This window comes from Schistocerca americana, chromosome 3 (genome assembly GCF_021461395.2).
Source record: "Schistocerca americana isolate TAMUIC-IGC-003095 chromosome 3, iqSchAmer2.1, whole genome shotgun sequence".
In the NCBI taxonomy this organism is placed as follows: domain Eukaryota; kingdom Metazoa; phylum Arthropoda; class Insecta; order Orthoptera; family Acrididae; genus Schistocerca; species Schistocerca americana.
In genome coordinates this window covers 946,772,527-946,790,682 of record NC_060121.1, presented here as the reverse complement: position 1 = coordinate 946,790,682, position 18,156 = coordinate 946,772,527, and the positions used below count along the sequence as shown (strand labels likewise).

At 39.1% G+C, this 18,156-nt stretch overlaps 1 protein-coding gene across 1 annotated transcript in view; it reads left to right on the top strand.

Annotated features, from left to right (window-relative positions):
- Positions 1 to 18,156, top strand: part of LOC124605114 (platelet binding protein GspB-like) — a 298,012-nt gene that overhangs the window by 156,539 nt on the left and 123,317 nt on the right. The window contains exon 17 of the mRNA XM_047136572.1: positions 2,125 to 2,306. Coding sequence (XP_046992528.1) covers positions 2,125 to 2,306 — 182 coding nt within the window. The remainder of the gene's footprint in view (positions 1 to 2,124; positions 2,307 to 18,156) is intronic.

Here is an 18,156-nt window from a genome sequence, read left to right as displayed (position 1 = left end):
GCACTGTTTATATCCTCTTTCTATGGCTTACCTGTGTCAGATTACTATAATAGCTTATGGTTACTTGTAATGCTGATATCATGTGTTTTGGTTTGTACAGGGGTTTCTGTATCTTGTAGCACGTACCTGCACATTCCCATCTGTTTAGTTTGGGACTTTGCTGTTGCTTGTCACATCTCTTGGCTTGCTATAATAGTTCTCCTGGTTTCCGCACATGCACGCTGTTCAGTCTTGCTTGGATGGTGCTAGCTTATTCTCTCAGGTACTGGTGTAGCTGGTCACTGCCTGAGATGATGTCACACATATGTCCAGTAAGCTTGTTTTGAGATGGGGGCTATTGCACATTTAGGATGCCGGTTGTTATTCAACTACTGTTGAATCTTCGGGAAGATGGGGAAATTCTACTATTAAGCGCTATAGAGGTTTTAAGTACAACATGTGTTGAAAGGGCTGTATGTCACATATCAGTCAGAGTTTTATCAGTCTGGTGTTTTGTTTTATGATGGTTCTAATTATGTTTATTGTATCATCTTTGGTCAACAGTTTGTTACCTGAAGACAAAACTTTGTCATGAAACTAATCCTGATTAACATGTCTTGTGGGACTGACGGTGGACTCGTGGTTTGGGCGGTGTTTGTCCCCGGGGCCTAAAATTGTGCTTTTCATTTGGACGAAGTCAGTCAGTGTAGACAGTCAATGTACTTTTCATTTGGACAGAGTCAGTCCATGTAGACTGACAGTCCACTTGGACAAAGTCAGTCAGTGTACTTTTCATTTGGACAGAGTCAGTCCATGCAGACTGACAGTCCACTTGGACAAAGTCAGTCAGTGTAGACAGTCAGTGTACTTTTTATTTGGACAGAGACAGTCCGTGCAGACTGGCAGTGCACTTGGATGCATCAGTGCATGGAACGGCAATAACAAGGATAAAAGCAAATGTAATTTTAATGAAGTTTTTTAAAACGTTCAGTACAAAGGTGGGGTTTAGATGGGATTTAGATATTACAAAAGATAACCATCTGTTTAGTTAAATTTATGTTTGTCTAGTAACATTCAGAACAAAATCTATGCACTTTATGCACCTTTCCTTCCATTTTGTCCATTGAGTTTTCTTCTTTATGTATCAATCCTCACTGGAGTTTTTTCATGTGAATGCCACGTGAGTGCATCTGCTAATGGTTTCCAAAATTTTAGGACACACATAAAACATTCACAGCAGTGGTGTTCAAAATAAAACTGAAGGCTAACTTTTGATTCCATTTTACTGTCTTTCTCCCTGAACTGCTATATGCATTCACCTGATCAGAAAAGTGATTAGCAGTTTATACCTTGTTGTATTCAGTAACAGTTTTTGGTTTTAGATAAATCCTTCAGGTTGTCACATCAGTGGAAAACCCTGTAAAATCCGCTCTGCACTCAACATGTTAATAAATCATTTTGGTGCAGCTGTTGCAGTTTTTGTCAGTTGAATTGTATCATCACATCTGCGGGTGCCCTTCATACCCATATTTGTTTACTTTATTCTCTTTATACACCAGAAAACTACCACAGATGCGAATTGGATTTAATTCTTCATCTGTAATAGGTTTTCTGCATTGTGGTATGCCTTGATGCACTGCTCTCTCAGACTTTAGCATTATTTCAAGAATGGATGATAGAAATAACAACTCCACACTGGATTGGTTTTAAAATGGATCCACAATTATTGGTCTTCATGAAACGCAAATGCACGTAATGTATAACACAACATGGTTTCTTTTATGTGTAAAAAGCATTGTCAGATTTGAAAGTGAAAGAAAAAATCCTAATATTGTTTGAGTGCTTACCTTGAAAACTTATGGCTTGCTTTCTCACTTTTATCCACTCTACTCTTTCTTCCACCAGTCATTGTGTGGTTACAGAAGCTTTTGTAACTTAAATTGCACCTGATATCACTAAATACCACTTTTAATTTTCAGCTTTGAGCTGTAGTGTGACCAAAATTGATGTGTACTTCATGTAAAAACTGCTTTCTTTCATTATTTACATGCCCAGGGGTTTGTAAGTTGATGTTGATGTTGTTGTTTCAGAATATTATACTGTTTGGTGGTATACTTATCACACTTCATGATTTAAATTTTTCAGGATCATTGAGGCATTTGAGACTGTTGATATCTTGGAACGCAAATACAACGAAAATTACTTCAATGAGACTCTTCGGAGCCTTCCATACAAGTATGTTGCAAAATCTGTTGAAGGGCTGCCAGAGATAACACGTAAAACAGCAGATGTCTACAGATCTGCTAAAGCACCTTCTTGTAATACAGGTAAAGTAAAATGTTTGCAAAATCATGTTAAAGTGGTATTTTATAATTTATATGAAGTATAGTCTTCGGAATCTGTGCATATTGGAAGCCAGAAGTATGTACATATCCTTCTGCTGCATGGAGTGGCCGCGTGATTGGGGGCACCATGTCACGGATTGTGCGGCCACTCCTGCCGGAGGTTAGAGTCCTCCCTCAGACGTATTTACGTGTGTGTGTGTGTGTGTGTGTGTGTGTGTGTGTGTGTGTGTGTGTGTGTGTGTGTGGTTTTTTTTTTTTTAAAGCATAAGTTAGTTTAAGTAGCATGTAAGTTTAGGGGCCGACCACCTCAATAGTTTGGTCCCTTAGGAATTCACTCACACACACACACACACACACACACACACACACACACACACACACACCTGCATGACTACTCTAAAATTTCTGAGATATCCTCCTCCTCACTTAATTGCCAATAATGCATCTACTTTGTAACGATGACTTATTGCCTAATTAGTATTCTTTAGTTACTGGTGAATGAATTTCAGAAAGGACAACAGACTAAGATGCAAATATTCATGTAGTAATGCCTTTGTAATCGACAGTTATGAAATCGGAATAACGAAATCAGGCCATGGTGTTCTAACAGAACCTTACGTTCCGAAATGATTCATTTTGGGATGTCATTTCCTATACTAAAGCTGTCACTAAACATTATTTGTGCTCACATCTAAACGCATATTACGGCACCTTTCTCTTAACAACCAGCCAGCTCTGAACAACAACCACAACTGCTGCACTGTGCGCCCAAAATGAGCAGCATTTTATTTGACTGTTGTAACCAGAGAGGTTTAGCCACACATTGTTGCAGCTCACAGAGACAGTGTCTTTTCTTCTGATGAAAGAGGCACAGCAGTGATAATCTTAAATCTCTGGAACTCTTAAATTTTTGAATTTGGATTCTTCATGCACATGTGAAATCAAAGGGAAGAAATTCAAAACAAACTGTGAATGAAACATTTAAGTTGTCCAAGAAAGAGTGCTGGTAACAGGAAAGATCAGTCAATCCTCCTGGAAGATAAAAACTGCGTGGTAGACTGAGACTTTTATGGTAAAATGCTCTATCGATTGAGCTACCGAAGCACAACCTGTCCTCACAGCTTTACTTCTGCCAGTACCTCATCTCTTACCTTTGTAACTTCATTCTGGAAAGATCAATCAATCAATCATTAACATGGTGGCATGCTTGTAACTAATGTATATATTATGTACTTAATATAACTTTCATTAGTAGAAGGACATGTGATGTCAGTAGATAGATAGAATACGTATACGTAGAAGACTTGTCCATGGAAGACCGCCAGAGAAGAAAAAATGAGGAACTGAATCTGACTTCAAAGCTGTGTCCACACACAAATAATCAAAAAGATAAGCACTTGTAAAGATAGTAATTAGTAAACAAAGGCCACTTCTGTGTAAACCAAGTAAATTATTGCTATGTAAGCATTCAGTATTTTGAAAGCTTTAAGTTTGCTGGCTCATGACTCATATCAATTAGTGCAGTTGTTTGACACAATAATTGAGTTTCAAATATTTGCCAGGAATTTTTCAGATTTCTTCTTTTATTTTATTATTAGTATTATTTTTTGAAAGTGAATTACATGTAAAAGAGTGATCAAAAGGCATAGAAAACACCATGCAGCAATTGCCAATCATAGTAGAAAAAGATAAATGTAGATTTCATCAAACAGTATTAGTAAATCATTGCAATACGTATTATTTAGATAACATTGTCAAATCAGAAAAAAGAATGCTAAAATTGGCATCATTAAGTTGACAATAAAATTAGAATATGGTTTAAAAACAACTTCAGTAATTGCAAATTCCCTTTCTATATCAAAGTGCTTCCATAATGCACTGTATAATTCACTATTTCACTGTGATCTACTTTTAAACACTTCACTGTAGATGGTTGTAGCATAAGGGTATCATAGAAAAGATGACAAGATTCAGTACAGGTCAGGGAATGCGTTGGGACATGCATGGTCCATCATAACGCACTCAGCCACCATTGAAGTGGTGGGCACAGTACGTTATTTGACTGGCACACACTCTGGCAACCGTGCCACAGGGAAATAAAGTGGTGGGCATCAAAGCAGCAGCTTACACGACTTCCTTGCCCAGAAGTGCTAGTGGTTAGCAGCAGGTGGCAGTGTGGTAGCCCTGCTCCCATCAGGCATCACAGGTCTTGCAGCTCATGTGCATACACACGCACCCACAAACCGGCGGTGAACATGTCAGCAGCCTCAGTGTCATTACTATCACATTTTGACAACATTAGCTATGTGGCAACAGAACAATCACGCTGAGCATGCGGAGAGGTTACTGCACCTGGATCACAAGGTAGTCATTAATTTTAACACTTTGTGCTTTCCACTTGTAAAAACAGTATACGCTCTGGGACAACTGGGAAATGCAGGAATTCTTTTACCTGGGAGAAATCTGGGAAAAACCTGGGAATATTCTAGAATTCCTGGAATTTTTCATTGTTTTAGTCTTCAGTTAAATTTTTGTAATTTTGACTGGTAAGAACTGATAAACAGTCAGATTTGTCATAGGCATTAGGACAAAGACTGTGGAAAACTTCATAACAGCAAACTGCTTCTGATGAGCATGATGTCACAACTGTTGAGCAGTTGTCATCGGGCTCATGCACATGCGCAGTGGAGATCCATATGTGCAGTGCCTTCTCCCAGTTCTGGCTACTTGAAGTGTAACTGCAGCAGTAGCAAGAAGCAGTCATGCTACACAGAAAAATTTTCCTGGCTCGCCCAAGCTGCCAGATTCGCGCATGTGCAAGAAGTCTGGATTTTAGTGGGGAGGGGGACAGTTACCTGAGTTTACACTTAGTGATTTTGCTGTTTTCTGATGTCCTATTTCCTCTTCGTGTACAGTTCACACGTCAAATGAAAACAAAACTGATTTCTGTGGCCGGGAGCTATCAAGTGATTTAAATACATTCACATAATTACGGAAGGCTGTTATTAGTTTGTTTTCTGATTTTATTTTATTACCACGTTTTTGGCAGTCAAACAGTATTAGCCTTACACAACAATGAAGTTATTTTTGTCGGTTTGCTAAGTAAATGTGACGTTAATTAATCTTTTCTGCAGATGCAGTCAATTTATAAGAAACGAAGTGTTTCATTCCCCGCCATTGGCTAGTATCAAGTGTTCACTGAATTTCAAGTGCACATTTTCGTCTTCTGGCACACATGGCGTTATGCCATAATAAATAATCAAACATGAGACAATATAGTATTGGTACTCCAAGAAAATTTGCATCCCGAAAAGCACTCTGAAAAGCTTAATATCAGGTTGGGGCCTACTTCGTTGTGAATCTGGACATATAAATGCATCATTCAAGTCGAATTATGGATTTTAGTGTGGTTTACGAAATTCCTATGCTCGTGGAGTATCCTCTTATGTCCTATTTCTTTTATGACATCATGTAAAATCTCTTAATGCCATATGTGTATGAACATATGGGCTTCCTACGTCATTGTAGCTGCCTACATGCAGTAATGTGTTTCCTGATGCTGCTGAAATGAACCCATGTCTAAGAGATCGCGGGAAAATATTGCGCACGGTTCTTCGAAAAGCATTATTTTCATGTGAAAGCTTAACTTTTCTTGTAGCATATTAATCTTCAAGACCAGTATTATAAGTGAAGGCTTAGCTTTTCTTGTAGCTACACTATGTACGTTAGTTTAAACCATTAAATTTTCCTATTTGTGCATTCATGCAACTTAACAGTGATGTTGCTGTTGGCTGACTACATCACATGTCCTATGCTCTGAATATCTGCTGTGATTGACTTACAATAGCGTGTTGCAATCTCTGTTTCAATGCTTCGGAAACTAACGTGTTGTGTTTGGTGGAATTCGAATTTACTTTTGTAATACAAAAATATGCAGCATATCGTAATATGAAGATAGGCAGTGCACATCAAAGATCTTTCCGGAATGTGTTCACCCCCCCCCCCCCCCCCTGCCGAGTTTCATTTTTTAAAGTGCCGGGAAGTTCTCGCTGGTACGTAAAAACTTTAGCATTCAAAGGATTGATGTTTTTACAGCTGCGAGGAAAAGTACACCATCACTTATCTTGGAAAAATGTATTTTCACCTTGTAAGAAGTGTGTTTTCGTTTGCGGAAATCTGGGAAAACCTGGGAATTTATTTTTTCTTGTCCACGTATACACCCTCTATATGGCACAACACTTAATTTATTAGTCAGCTGCATGTTTCTTGGCTGGTGGAATAGAGTAAGAGTTCATACAAAATGGTTCTTATGATTTCACTTTTAATTGAACACGTCTTCTCATTATTCTGGGCTGAGAAGAAAATCTTAGGGGAGCCATAGTATTTCTGTCAACTCTTTCCATCCATACTCAGGAAGTTACGTTAACTTCTTTAGTTTTGTTTGAATAGTACCAGCAGCATCATTTACGTCATCCTGTGACTTCACTTTGCTATCTTCCATGCGAAATAGTGGAGTGGCATCTTCCTCCCCCTTCTTTCATGCTGACAAAACGAAAGTTTGTGACTGCAGCACACTCACAATCTTCACCAACAAAACATTTAAAGCAAATCATCTTCTTGTCTTTCGTATTCTTTATGTAAGCACATTTTTCTACAAAATCTAATTGGCAACATACGCTGAAGAGCCAAAGAAACTAGTACAGCTGCCTAATATCTTGTATAGCCTCCTCGAGCATGCAGGAGTACCGCAACAGAATGTGACATGGATTTGACTAATGTCTGAAGTAGTGCTGGAGGGAATTGACACCATGAATCCCGGACTGTCCATAAATCTGTAAGAGTACAAGGAGTTGGAGATATCTTCTGAACAGTACATTGCAAGGCATCCCAGATACACTCAGTAATGTTAATGTCTGAGGAGGTTGGTGGCCAGCAGAAGTCTTCGAACTCAGAGGAGTGTTCCTGAAGCCACTCTGTAGCAATTCCGGATGTGTGGGGTGTCGCATTGTTCTGCTGAAATTGCCCAAGTCCATCGAAATGCACAATGGACGTGAATGGATGCAGGTAATCAAGTAGTATGCTTAAGTATGTTTCATCTGTCAGAGTCGTATCTAGATGCATCAGGAGTCCCATATCACTCCAACTGCACACGCCACACACCATTATTGTGTCTTCACCAGCTTGAACGGTCCCATGCTAATATGCAGGTTCCATTGATTCATGAGATTGTCTCCATACAGGCACACATCCATGTGCTCGATACAATTTGAAACGAGACTTGTCCAACCGGGATACATGTTTCCAGTCCTCAACAGTCCAATGTCGGCATTGACAGGCCCTGGCAAAGCGTAAAGCTTTTTGTCGTGCAGTCAACAAAGTAACATGAGTGGGCCTCTGGCTCCAAAAGCCCATAACGATGTTGTTTCGTTGAATGGTTAATACGCTGATGTTCTTGGTGGCCCAACATTGAAATCTGCAGCAGTTTGCAGAAAGGTTGCACTTCCGTCACACTGGAAGATTCTCTTCAGTTGTTGTTGGTCCCATTCTTGCAAGATCTTTTTGCGGCTGCGGCAATGTTGAAGATTTTATGTTTTACCGGATTCCTGATATTCATGGTACACTCGTGAAGTGGTTTTATGGGAAAATCCCCACTTCATTGCTATCTCACTTGTGCGCCGACTGTAACACCACATTCAGATTCACTTAAATCTTGATAACCTGCCATTGTAGTAGCAGTAACCAATTGAACAAATGTGCCAAACACTTGCTGTCTTATATAGGCGTTGCCAACCACAGTGCCGTATTCTACCTGTTTACATAACTCTGTATTGAAATACGTATGTGTATACCAATTTCTTTGGTGTTTCAGTGTATGTTTGTCATCCATTGGTACCGAAGATGATTCCACCATTCATATTTATGGACAGCCCAGGATTCATGGTGTCAATTCCCTCCAGCACTACTTCAGACATTAGTCAAATCCATGTCACATCGTGTTGCGGCACTTCTGTGTGCTCGAGAGGGCTATACAAGATATTAGGCAGGTGCACTAATTTCTTTGACTCTTCAGTATATGTTGCCATTCTGTTTGGCTTCCTTCTATTCCCAAATGTGGCTACAGTTCAGTGTCCATTTCCCAGAAAAATCGGTGTAGTTGCATGATTCGATATCGGAATTGAAAAACAACTGCTATCACTTAGTAGCGGAAAAGCATCCGGACCAGACGAGATACCCTTAAGATTCTACAGTGATTATGCTAAAGAACTTGCCCCCTTTCTATCAGCAATTTATCGTAGATCGCTGGAAGAACGTAAAGTACCTAGCGACTGGAAGAAAGCGCAGGTCGTTCCCATTTTCAAGAAGGGTCATAAATCAGATGCGAATAATTATAGGCCTATTTCGCTTACGTCAATCTGTTGTAGAATAATGGAACATGTTTTGTGTTCTCGTATTATGACGTTCTTAGATAATACAAATCTCCTTCATCATAACCAACATGGATTCCGCAAACAGAGATCATGTGAAACTCGGCTCGCCCTATTTGCCCAAGAAATTCACAGTGCCGTAGACACTGACGAGCAGATTGATGCCGTATTCCTGGACTTCAGGAAGGCATTTGATACGGTTCCGCACTTACGTTTAGTGAAAAAAATACGAGCTTACGGAATATCGGACCAGGTTTGTGATTGGATTCAGGATTTCCTAGAAGAAAGAACACAACATGTCATTCTTAACGGTTCAAAATCTGCAGATGTAGAGGTAATTTCGGGAGTACCGCAGGGAAGCGTGATAGGACCTTTATTGTTTACAATATACATAAATGACTTAGTTGACAACATCGGTAGCTCCGTGAGGCTATTTGCAGATGACACGGTTGTCTACAAGAAAGTAGCAACATCAGAAGACTCGTACGTACTCCAGGAGGACCTGCAGAGGATTAATGCATGGTGCGACAGCTGGCAGTTTTCCCTAAACGTAGATAAATGTAATATAATGCGCATACATAGGGGCAGAAATCCATTCCGGTACGATTATGCCATAGGTGGTAAATCATTGGAAGCGGTAACAACCGTAAAATACTTAGGAGTTACTATCCGGAGCGATCTGAAGTGGAATGATCACATAAAACAAATAGTGGGAAAAGCAGGCGCCAGGTTGAGATTCATAGAAAGAATTCTAAGAAAATGTGACTCATCGACGAAAGAAGTAGCTTACAAAACGCTTGTTCGTCCGATTCTTGAGTATTGCTCATCAGTATGGGACCCTTACCAGGTTGGATTAATAGAAGAGATAGACATGATCCAGCGAAAAGCAGCGCGATTCGTCATGGGGACATTTAGTCAGCGCGAGAGCGTTACGGAGATGCTGAACAAGCTCCAGTGGCGGACACTTCAAGAAAGGCGTTACGCAATACGGAGAGGTTTATTATCGAAATTACGAGAGAGCACATTCCGGGAAGAGATGGGCAACATATTACTACCGCCCACATATATCTCGCGCAATGATCACAACGAAAAGATCCGAGAAATTAGAGCAAATACGGAGACTTACAAGCAGTCGTTCTTCCCACGCACAATTCGTGAATGGAACAGGGAAGGGGGGATCAGATAGTGGTACAATAAGTACCTTCCGCCACACACCGCAAGGTGGCTTGCGGAGTATAGATGTAGATGTAGATTATTGAGTTCTTGAAATAATTTCTCTGCAGTTGTGCTTACCTCTGAGCCAGGATCCAGTGAGATGCCAATATAGTTGCTATGAACAGCCCAACTCTCCTTCCATACACACGCCGGTTTGGCCTTCTCTGATTGGTACCAGAGGCTGCAATCATGGCTATATAAGCGGAAAACCGTACCAGCCCCATCAATCAGTGGTTTTTTCTCCATATGACAATGGCAAAGAGAGCTATTGAAAGCTGGAGTATTTTATTCAAATTGATGTGGCTTGAAAACCTAGAAGATTTTGTTCAAATATTTATTTTATTTTATTAATGAAAGGAGGAAATAAAATGAAGTAAATGAAGCAGATGAAAAGGAATGTAAAAGTCTAAAAAGTGAGATTGACAGCAACTGCAGAATGGCTAAGCAGGAATGGCTAAAGGACAAATGTAAGGATGTAGGGAGCATATATCACTAGGGGTAAGATAGATGCTGCCTACAGGAAAATTAAAGAGACTGTGGAGAAATTAGGAGCAACTGTATGAATATAAAGAGCTCTAATTGAGGGCGGTATTATGGAAATGGAAGAGGACGTAGATGGAGAAGGGAGATATGATACTGTGTGAAGAATTTGACAAAGCACTGAAAGACTCAAGTTGAAACAAGGTCTCTGGAGTAGACAACATTCTGTTAGAGCTTTGGGAGAGCCTTGGGAGAGCCAGTGATGACAAAATTCTTCCATCTGGTGAGCAAGATGTATGGGACTGGTGAAATACCCTCAGACTTCAAGAAGAATATAATAATTCCAATTCCAAAGAAACCAGGTGCTCACAGGTGTGAAAAATATTGAACTGTCTGTTTAATAAGTCACAGTTGCAAAATGCCAATGCGAACCCTTTACAGAAGATTGGAAAAACTGGTACAAGCAAACCTTGGCAAAGGTAACTTTGAATTCCAGAGAAATGTAAGAACACGCGAGGCAATACAGGACCTAAGATTTCTCACAGAAGATAGGTTAAGGAAAGGCTAAACAATGCTTATAGCATTTTTAGACTTGGAGAAAGCTTTTGGTAATGTTGATTGGAATAGTCTCTTTCAAATTCTAGAGGTGAAAGAAGTAAAATACAGGGAGTGAAAGGCTATTTACAATTTGTACAGAAACCAGATAGCAGTTATAAGAGTTGAGGAGCATGAAAAGGGAAGCAGTGGTTGAGAAGCGAGTGAGACAGGGTTGTAGCCTTTCCCTAATTTTTTTTTTCAAGCTGTATATTGTGCTAGCAGTAAAGGAAACAAAAGCAAAATTTGGAGTAGGAATTAAAGTCCAGGGAGAAGAAATAAAAACTTTGAGGTTTGCCTATGACATACTAATTCTGCCAGAGACAGCAAAGGACCTGGAAGAGCAGTTGAACGGAAGGGACAGTGTCTTGAAAGGGGGATATGAGATGAATATCAGCAAAAGCAAAATAAGGATAATGGGATGTAGTAAAACAAAATCAGGTGATGCTGAGGGAATTAGACTAGGAAATGAGACACTTAAAGTATTAAATGAGTTTTGCTATTTGGGGAGCAAAATAACTGATGATGGTAGAAGTAGAGAGGATATAAGATGTAGACAGGCTCTGGCACGGAAAGCGTTTCAGAAGAACAACAATTTGTTAACTTTGAGTATAGATTTAAGTGTCGGGAAGTCTTTTTCTATAAGTGTTTGTGTGGAGTGTAGCACGTGGACGATAAACAGTTTAGACAAGAAGAAAATGGAAGGTTTTGAAATGTGGTGCTATGGAAGAAAGCTGAAGATTATGTGGGTAGATCACATAACTAATGAGGAGGTACTGAATAAATGGACTTTGCATATGCGTAGTAAAGTAAACTTCATTGAATTGTTATCAGGTATTGAAAAAAACCTTGACTTTTGTGTTTCTTAAATTGTTTTCACTGGTTGACTTTAGGTAGATAAACAACAGAAACTAATTACTACTTTGTTTGGTTAATAACAGACTGTGATCACAGAATGATATGCTTTAAACAAATCTTAAGATGATTCAGGCTTTCATGGCTGGAATTCGTGTCCTTTGTGTTTTTTCTTTTTATCTACATTAGGTTGTGGTCCACGGCATATTTCTATGCCAAAATTTTTGTCTTCCAGTGCTATAGACATCCAATGTTGTAAAGGCTTCAATGGCAGTACAAAACTAAACAAGCTCAGCAAACTGAAATGTTCATATGTATCCACACAACAGTCGGTTGGTGACATGATCAGATTGTGGAGTTGCACCTACGTGTATTTTGGAGCTTGTAGAGGGATAGAGTTGGGCTGTTTACTTTATTTAACAGTAAGGCTTTTAGTGTGTCTAATTTCTGTTCTCCCTTACTGTTAATCATTTTTGTGCTTCTGAATTTCTATGACATCTGTAATGATAGCATAGTAATTGTTGCATCTTGATAAAACCATAGTAGTGGAGAAACCAGTTCGTTGGTTGCCTGGTGCCTGTCCTTGATCTGGTAGTGTCGATAAATCCTTGTTGCCCAGGCGACAATTCCTCTGGTGTTGCTTAGGCAGGTATTACTTTTTCCTCCTGTAGTTCATATGTACACTGGACCACATACACATTGGACTTGATATACTATTTATTTAAGATGCTGCTCCAACTAACATCTTGCAGTGTAATCAGAAATTTCAGCTAAACAAAAGCAGTTCATTCAAAAATACATTGTTAATTTGCAGTTTAACAAGCCTTGTGACAACCATTATTCCCACGAATAATTACCTACTCTATAAATCTACATTTGGTTAATAATACCTTCTAAGTACTTGGAAAGACAAAACTCCTGATCACCTGTCAGTACTGAAGTGCCACCATAAAATAAAGTGCCTCTGTACTAATTCACACTCACTTTCAGATGTGTGATACTGGTGATGAAACTTGCCTTCAGATGCCTCCCTCAGGCTGCTGGGACATATCTTCTATCATCAACAAGGGACACATCAATTTCAATGGCCCTAAAATGATTAAAGCCCGCTTTACAGTGAAGAAAACACAAATGAATGTACAACAATGAAAAAATATTCGCTCTGGTGTAAATGTTAGGTGTGCGTTGCAAATGGCATTCCATTATGTTTGGTTCGCATTCACTTGTTTGCTCATTCAGTTGTATTTGCTTCTGTTTTTGGCCTTTTAGCAAACCATCGAAAGAAGTTTGGATCCTCTCCACTTCAGTGCTAGTATACAAAGCTGTCGTCTGCTATCTTACCAACTTTTGTTGTTCTTGACATGAGTTGGGCGAATGATGGAGTGCTCCGAAGAGAATATAATGTTGCTGGTATAAGAATACAAATATCATACATTCTTTTGGGATCCAAGAGATCCATTTCACAAATGCCAAAGAAAAAGAAATATGATTGGTAGAAAATTGCTCAAGTACTCTAAGATCCTATGGAGATGTGAGAAAGACAATAAATTCTTTAGGGGGTGGGAGTGAAATGGCTAAGCACAAACTTTCATAATTCCTTTTTTGTTAAAGAGGAAAATCACAATAAATTTCCTTTAAAATAAAAACTATGAATATGTATCTATAATGGTGATTAAAAGTAAAAATACGGAAGACTGCTCATTCTTGTGCTTAGATTGATGGTGTTTCTAATAACATGGCTGATGTATCACAGCTATGTTAGAGATTATCTGCTTTCAAATTTCCTCCCCAGCTTTGATTAGAAGCTAGCAAAAAGTCTCAGCAGACGTATGAAAAGTTTTCTACTAATGCTAAGGAAAGCTGGAGCTTCAGTGTTAGGTGCACTACCCCCATGCAATTTTTGCTTATGTACAAATCGAGACATCTAAAGTCTTCCTTTCTTATGCCATTTTGCTTATTTTGTCAAAGACATATCACTTGCCTTGCAGAATAATCAAGACTTTCAGGGTTCTTCATCGTGGTCCTAACTATATAGTTTAGTATCCTATGTGTCGATTATTAGTCCCAAAAGACAGTAATGCAGCGTTCATGGGCTTTGTTCATGATTTTGTGTTCTCATCCATTTTCGCAATTGCAATCACTTGTTCAGTGACAAGAGAATGGTAATGTATAGTGGTAAACGTGCATTTGTTAATGTTCATTTGCATTTGCTCCAGTGTAAAGGGGGTTTAAGGGCTGTGCATTTTTAATGTTGGGCACAGTAGCTACAGTTCGTTTGGAGTGTTGCCACTTTAGCCATAGTCTGGCCATTTATGGCGCTGGAAGCACTACTCTATAAGATGCTGTATGCTGATGAAATCTCAAATAACTACCTTATCAAAAACATGAGAAACATTCTCGTGACATTGTGGGACACTCACGCATCAACTCCATGGCTGCTAACAGAAGTGAGACCTCAACATTAACCCCTGAACCTACTGATTCTTTTCAAATTATGTTCCACAAAATAATATTTTTTTATTAATGAAAAAATCCTATAATGAATGACATAACTTACCTACCCTTGTAACCGCCCCCAGTGTAAAACCTGTCCCGTGCACCCTCCCACCACCACCTACTCCAGTCCTGTCACCCGGAAGGTGTACACGATCAAAGGCAGAGCCACGTGTGAAAGCACCTACGTGATTTACCAACTGACCTGCCTACACTGTGAAGCTTTCTATGTGGGAATGACCAGCAAAAAACTGTCCATTCGCATGAATGGACACAGGCAGACAGTGTTTGTTGGTAATGAGGACCACCCTGTGGCTAAACATGCCTTGGTGCACGGCCAGCACATCTTGGCACAGTGTTACACCGTCCGGGTTATCTGGATACTTCCCACTTACACCAACCTGTCAGAACTCCGGAGATGGGAACTTGCCCTTCAGTATATCCTCTCTTCGCGTTACCCACCAGGCCTCAACCTCCACTAATTTCAAGTTGCCGCCGCTCATGCCTCACTTGTCATTCAACAACATCTTTGCCTCTGTACTTCTGCCCCGACTGACATCTCTGCCGAAACTCTTTGCCTTTACAAATGTCTGCTTGTGTCTGTTTATGTGCGGATGGATATGTGTGTGTGTGTGCGAGTGTATACCTGTCCTTTTTTCCCCCTAAGGTAAGTCTTTCGGCTCCCGGGATTGGAATGACTCCTTACCCTCTCCCTTAAAACCCACATCCTTTCGTCTTTCCCTCTCCTTCCCTCTTCCCTAATGAAGCAACCTTTGGTTGCGAAAGCTTGAATTTTGTGTGTGTGTTTCTGTTTGTTTGTGTGTCTATCAACATGCCAACGCTTTCGCTTGGTAAGTTACATCATCTTTGTTTTTAGATATATTTTTCCCACGTGGAATGTTTCCCTCTATTATATTCATAACTTATAGACATATATAGATAACTTTTAAATCTAAAAATAATGAGTTACTGAAAATTTTCTCAAACTTGAAGTATTTCACAATGGTGTCCTATTAACGTAAATCTTGGAGAAGCTGGCAGTTGGCCACTTGTCACTCAACTGACAAGCTGTCATCATTTTGTCTCTAATGAAGTAACATTACTTTCTTGTTCACTTTCTGAGCCACTGAATTCAGTCTTAAACTCAGGATCACTATAGACAGTCTTTTCTGAAAGCATTGCCTAAACAACAATACAGAGTACAGATTTGGTCATAGAGTATCCAAAGCTACACACAGTAAGTACACTGTCAAGTGGCAACCAGCTCAACCAAAATTAGACAGCTAGGCTATAAATGTGGGGCCAGATGGTCTCTAGTGGTCGAAAACTTAACTACGAGTTCTGAAACAGATATGAGCAGGGTTTTATTTTTTTTTAAGGTCTGTTCTTAAGTTGCACGAGTATACTAGGATTTTAAATTTCTGTCAAAATATTAAAAATGAGATTGCTAGAGGTTCTATTTTGAGGGATTAATGACTGTATGCAAGTGGAACCATCTTCTTTGTGCACAAATCTCTGCCCTTCCATCATTAAATTCTCTGAAGCTCTCTCAGCTTGTCTCATTAAGAAAACTCCTGTTTAAACTACGAATCAAAAAGTATTGGGACAAATTGCTCCTCCATCAATTCTTTCCTGTAGGCTTGTAAATTAAATGTTACAAAGTGGATTAATGTTACCATGGCATCTGCTATGACTACTGCTACAGGATACTGATAGTGGTTGCCAGGGTACTTAAGAATCATTATTAGTCTCCACAGGGTACTATGGCCAATGCACAGTGACCAGCTTTTGTCCAAAGTGCTGGGCAAGTTCATTTGTTTGTTCAGAAGGGAAGGCCGACACTGTCTGCCACCAGCCTTTTAGCGATGACAGAATTTAGGTGCATGCCCTGCAGTCTTTCTCAGATGAAGTCACGGAAACTATTCGGTTAAAAAAAAAAAAAAAAAAAAAAAAAAAAAAATCCATTTTTGTTTTACTTATTCATTATGATGTGCCCACCATTTCGTTAATGGTCATAGTCATTTTGATATTTACATGGAAGTAAGACATTGTGCGAAATTTGAAAAAGTTAGCAAGGAAAAATAAGGGTCACTATGATTTTGTGTTTGGTGCATATTATAATGTGTTACTGCATATGAAATTTAGGTAGCATATTGAATTTGTCTTTAGACTTGGGTGGAGGTCTCTGTCACGTCTCCAGAAAATTGATCTGACATAGCACACTCATTTACGATTGCGCCACGCCAGCGATAAAACCAGAGTGAAATATTCACAACACTCCTCATATTTAATAAACCTTTCGAGATATCAAAATGAGTTTTTGGCAAATGATAACACGGAAAGAGGAGAGTATTTTACCGCATTGTTGTTATCCAAAACTTCATTATTTGCCATGTTATTCCACTAACTACAGACTTTTTTGATGAAAGTATGTCATTTTTAAGGGCCATTGATATCTGGTAAAACAAGGAATGCTAAGGATTTTGGAACAATGTAAGTGAAAACATTAAACATTTATTTCGTACTGAGGGTGTGCTGTTTAATAAGATACTGACCGTACTTTTCCTCAATTCCTCACTTAATAAATTTAATAAACCACTGTTTCAGAGTTCTCTCGCAGTTGTGTCTGCACAACATGTTAGTGAGATGAGACTGTGTAAACTCCACTACGTTGTGGAAAAAGAAGCAAATTTTAACACGGCAACAAGAGAAATGTGTAGGTTTTATTCAAAATTTGCCAATTGTAACACTTCTGTGAAAGTTAGAAATGGGTAACAAGCCAGGTGAAAATAAATCACTGCATTTTTGGCAGAATTCTTTTTAGATACTAACCAAAGCAGAAGCAACAGATCTTTTTGAACGGTCACTGTGCAAGTGTGGGTGTGGAGGAGCTTCACTCAATATTTACAAAAAATGTGAGTGTAGACTTCAGTTGAGCATGGCACTCCCCCGCCAGTGCTTGGCATTTCCCTAACAGCACCTACCTGCAGCACCACTACCACTCTCCCCATGTGTGCACTGCTGTCTGTGCATCTACTGGCCACAGTATTCTGTGTGTACTCTACCCTTTGTCACATCCACAGTCTAGAACTGTGATTTTGGCTCAGAAGCAAGAGGTTCTCTGTTTTTCAATTTTTTCATACTCTTCACCAACAGTCAAAATTCTTTCCTTCTAAACATAGTTGGTTTTGGGATTAACATAACGTATTTGATAGCCCTATTCTCCTCTTTGAAGCAGACATTTTCCTTTTTCTGAAAACTTAATATTTCAGAAGTTATTCATATTCAAAGTTTTCATGTCCTAGAATGTTCTAATCTTAAGTAGTAATTATTTCTAAGAACCATTGTTTTAATTTTGCAGACCTGATTTTTCTGGTGCCAGAAATGAATGTTGTTTTTTTGCTAAAATAACCTGTTAGTTGATTTAGTATCTGAATTAAGAACTTTCACTTTACAGAAAATGTGTGGCAAACTCTGGGAAATCCTATGCACATTGAAACTTCCCTCTAGTAAAATTGTACCTCTTTTTGTCAGTTTCTAATAATATGGTTATTGGTTAAACAAATTTATTTTGCTGTGTATTGTACCGTTGAAACTTTCATTTTCTCTCTCTTTATGTTAACATCTAAACTGTAATCATGTAATATTTTACCATTTTTGTAATTTATGTACTAGTCGCATCTGTATATAGGCATCACAAACAAAGCAGTTTTCAGGTGTTAACAAGTTTTTAATCAGCACAGTTATAGTGTCATCCATCAGACAGAATT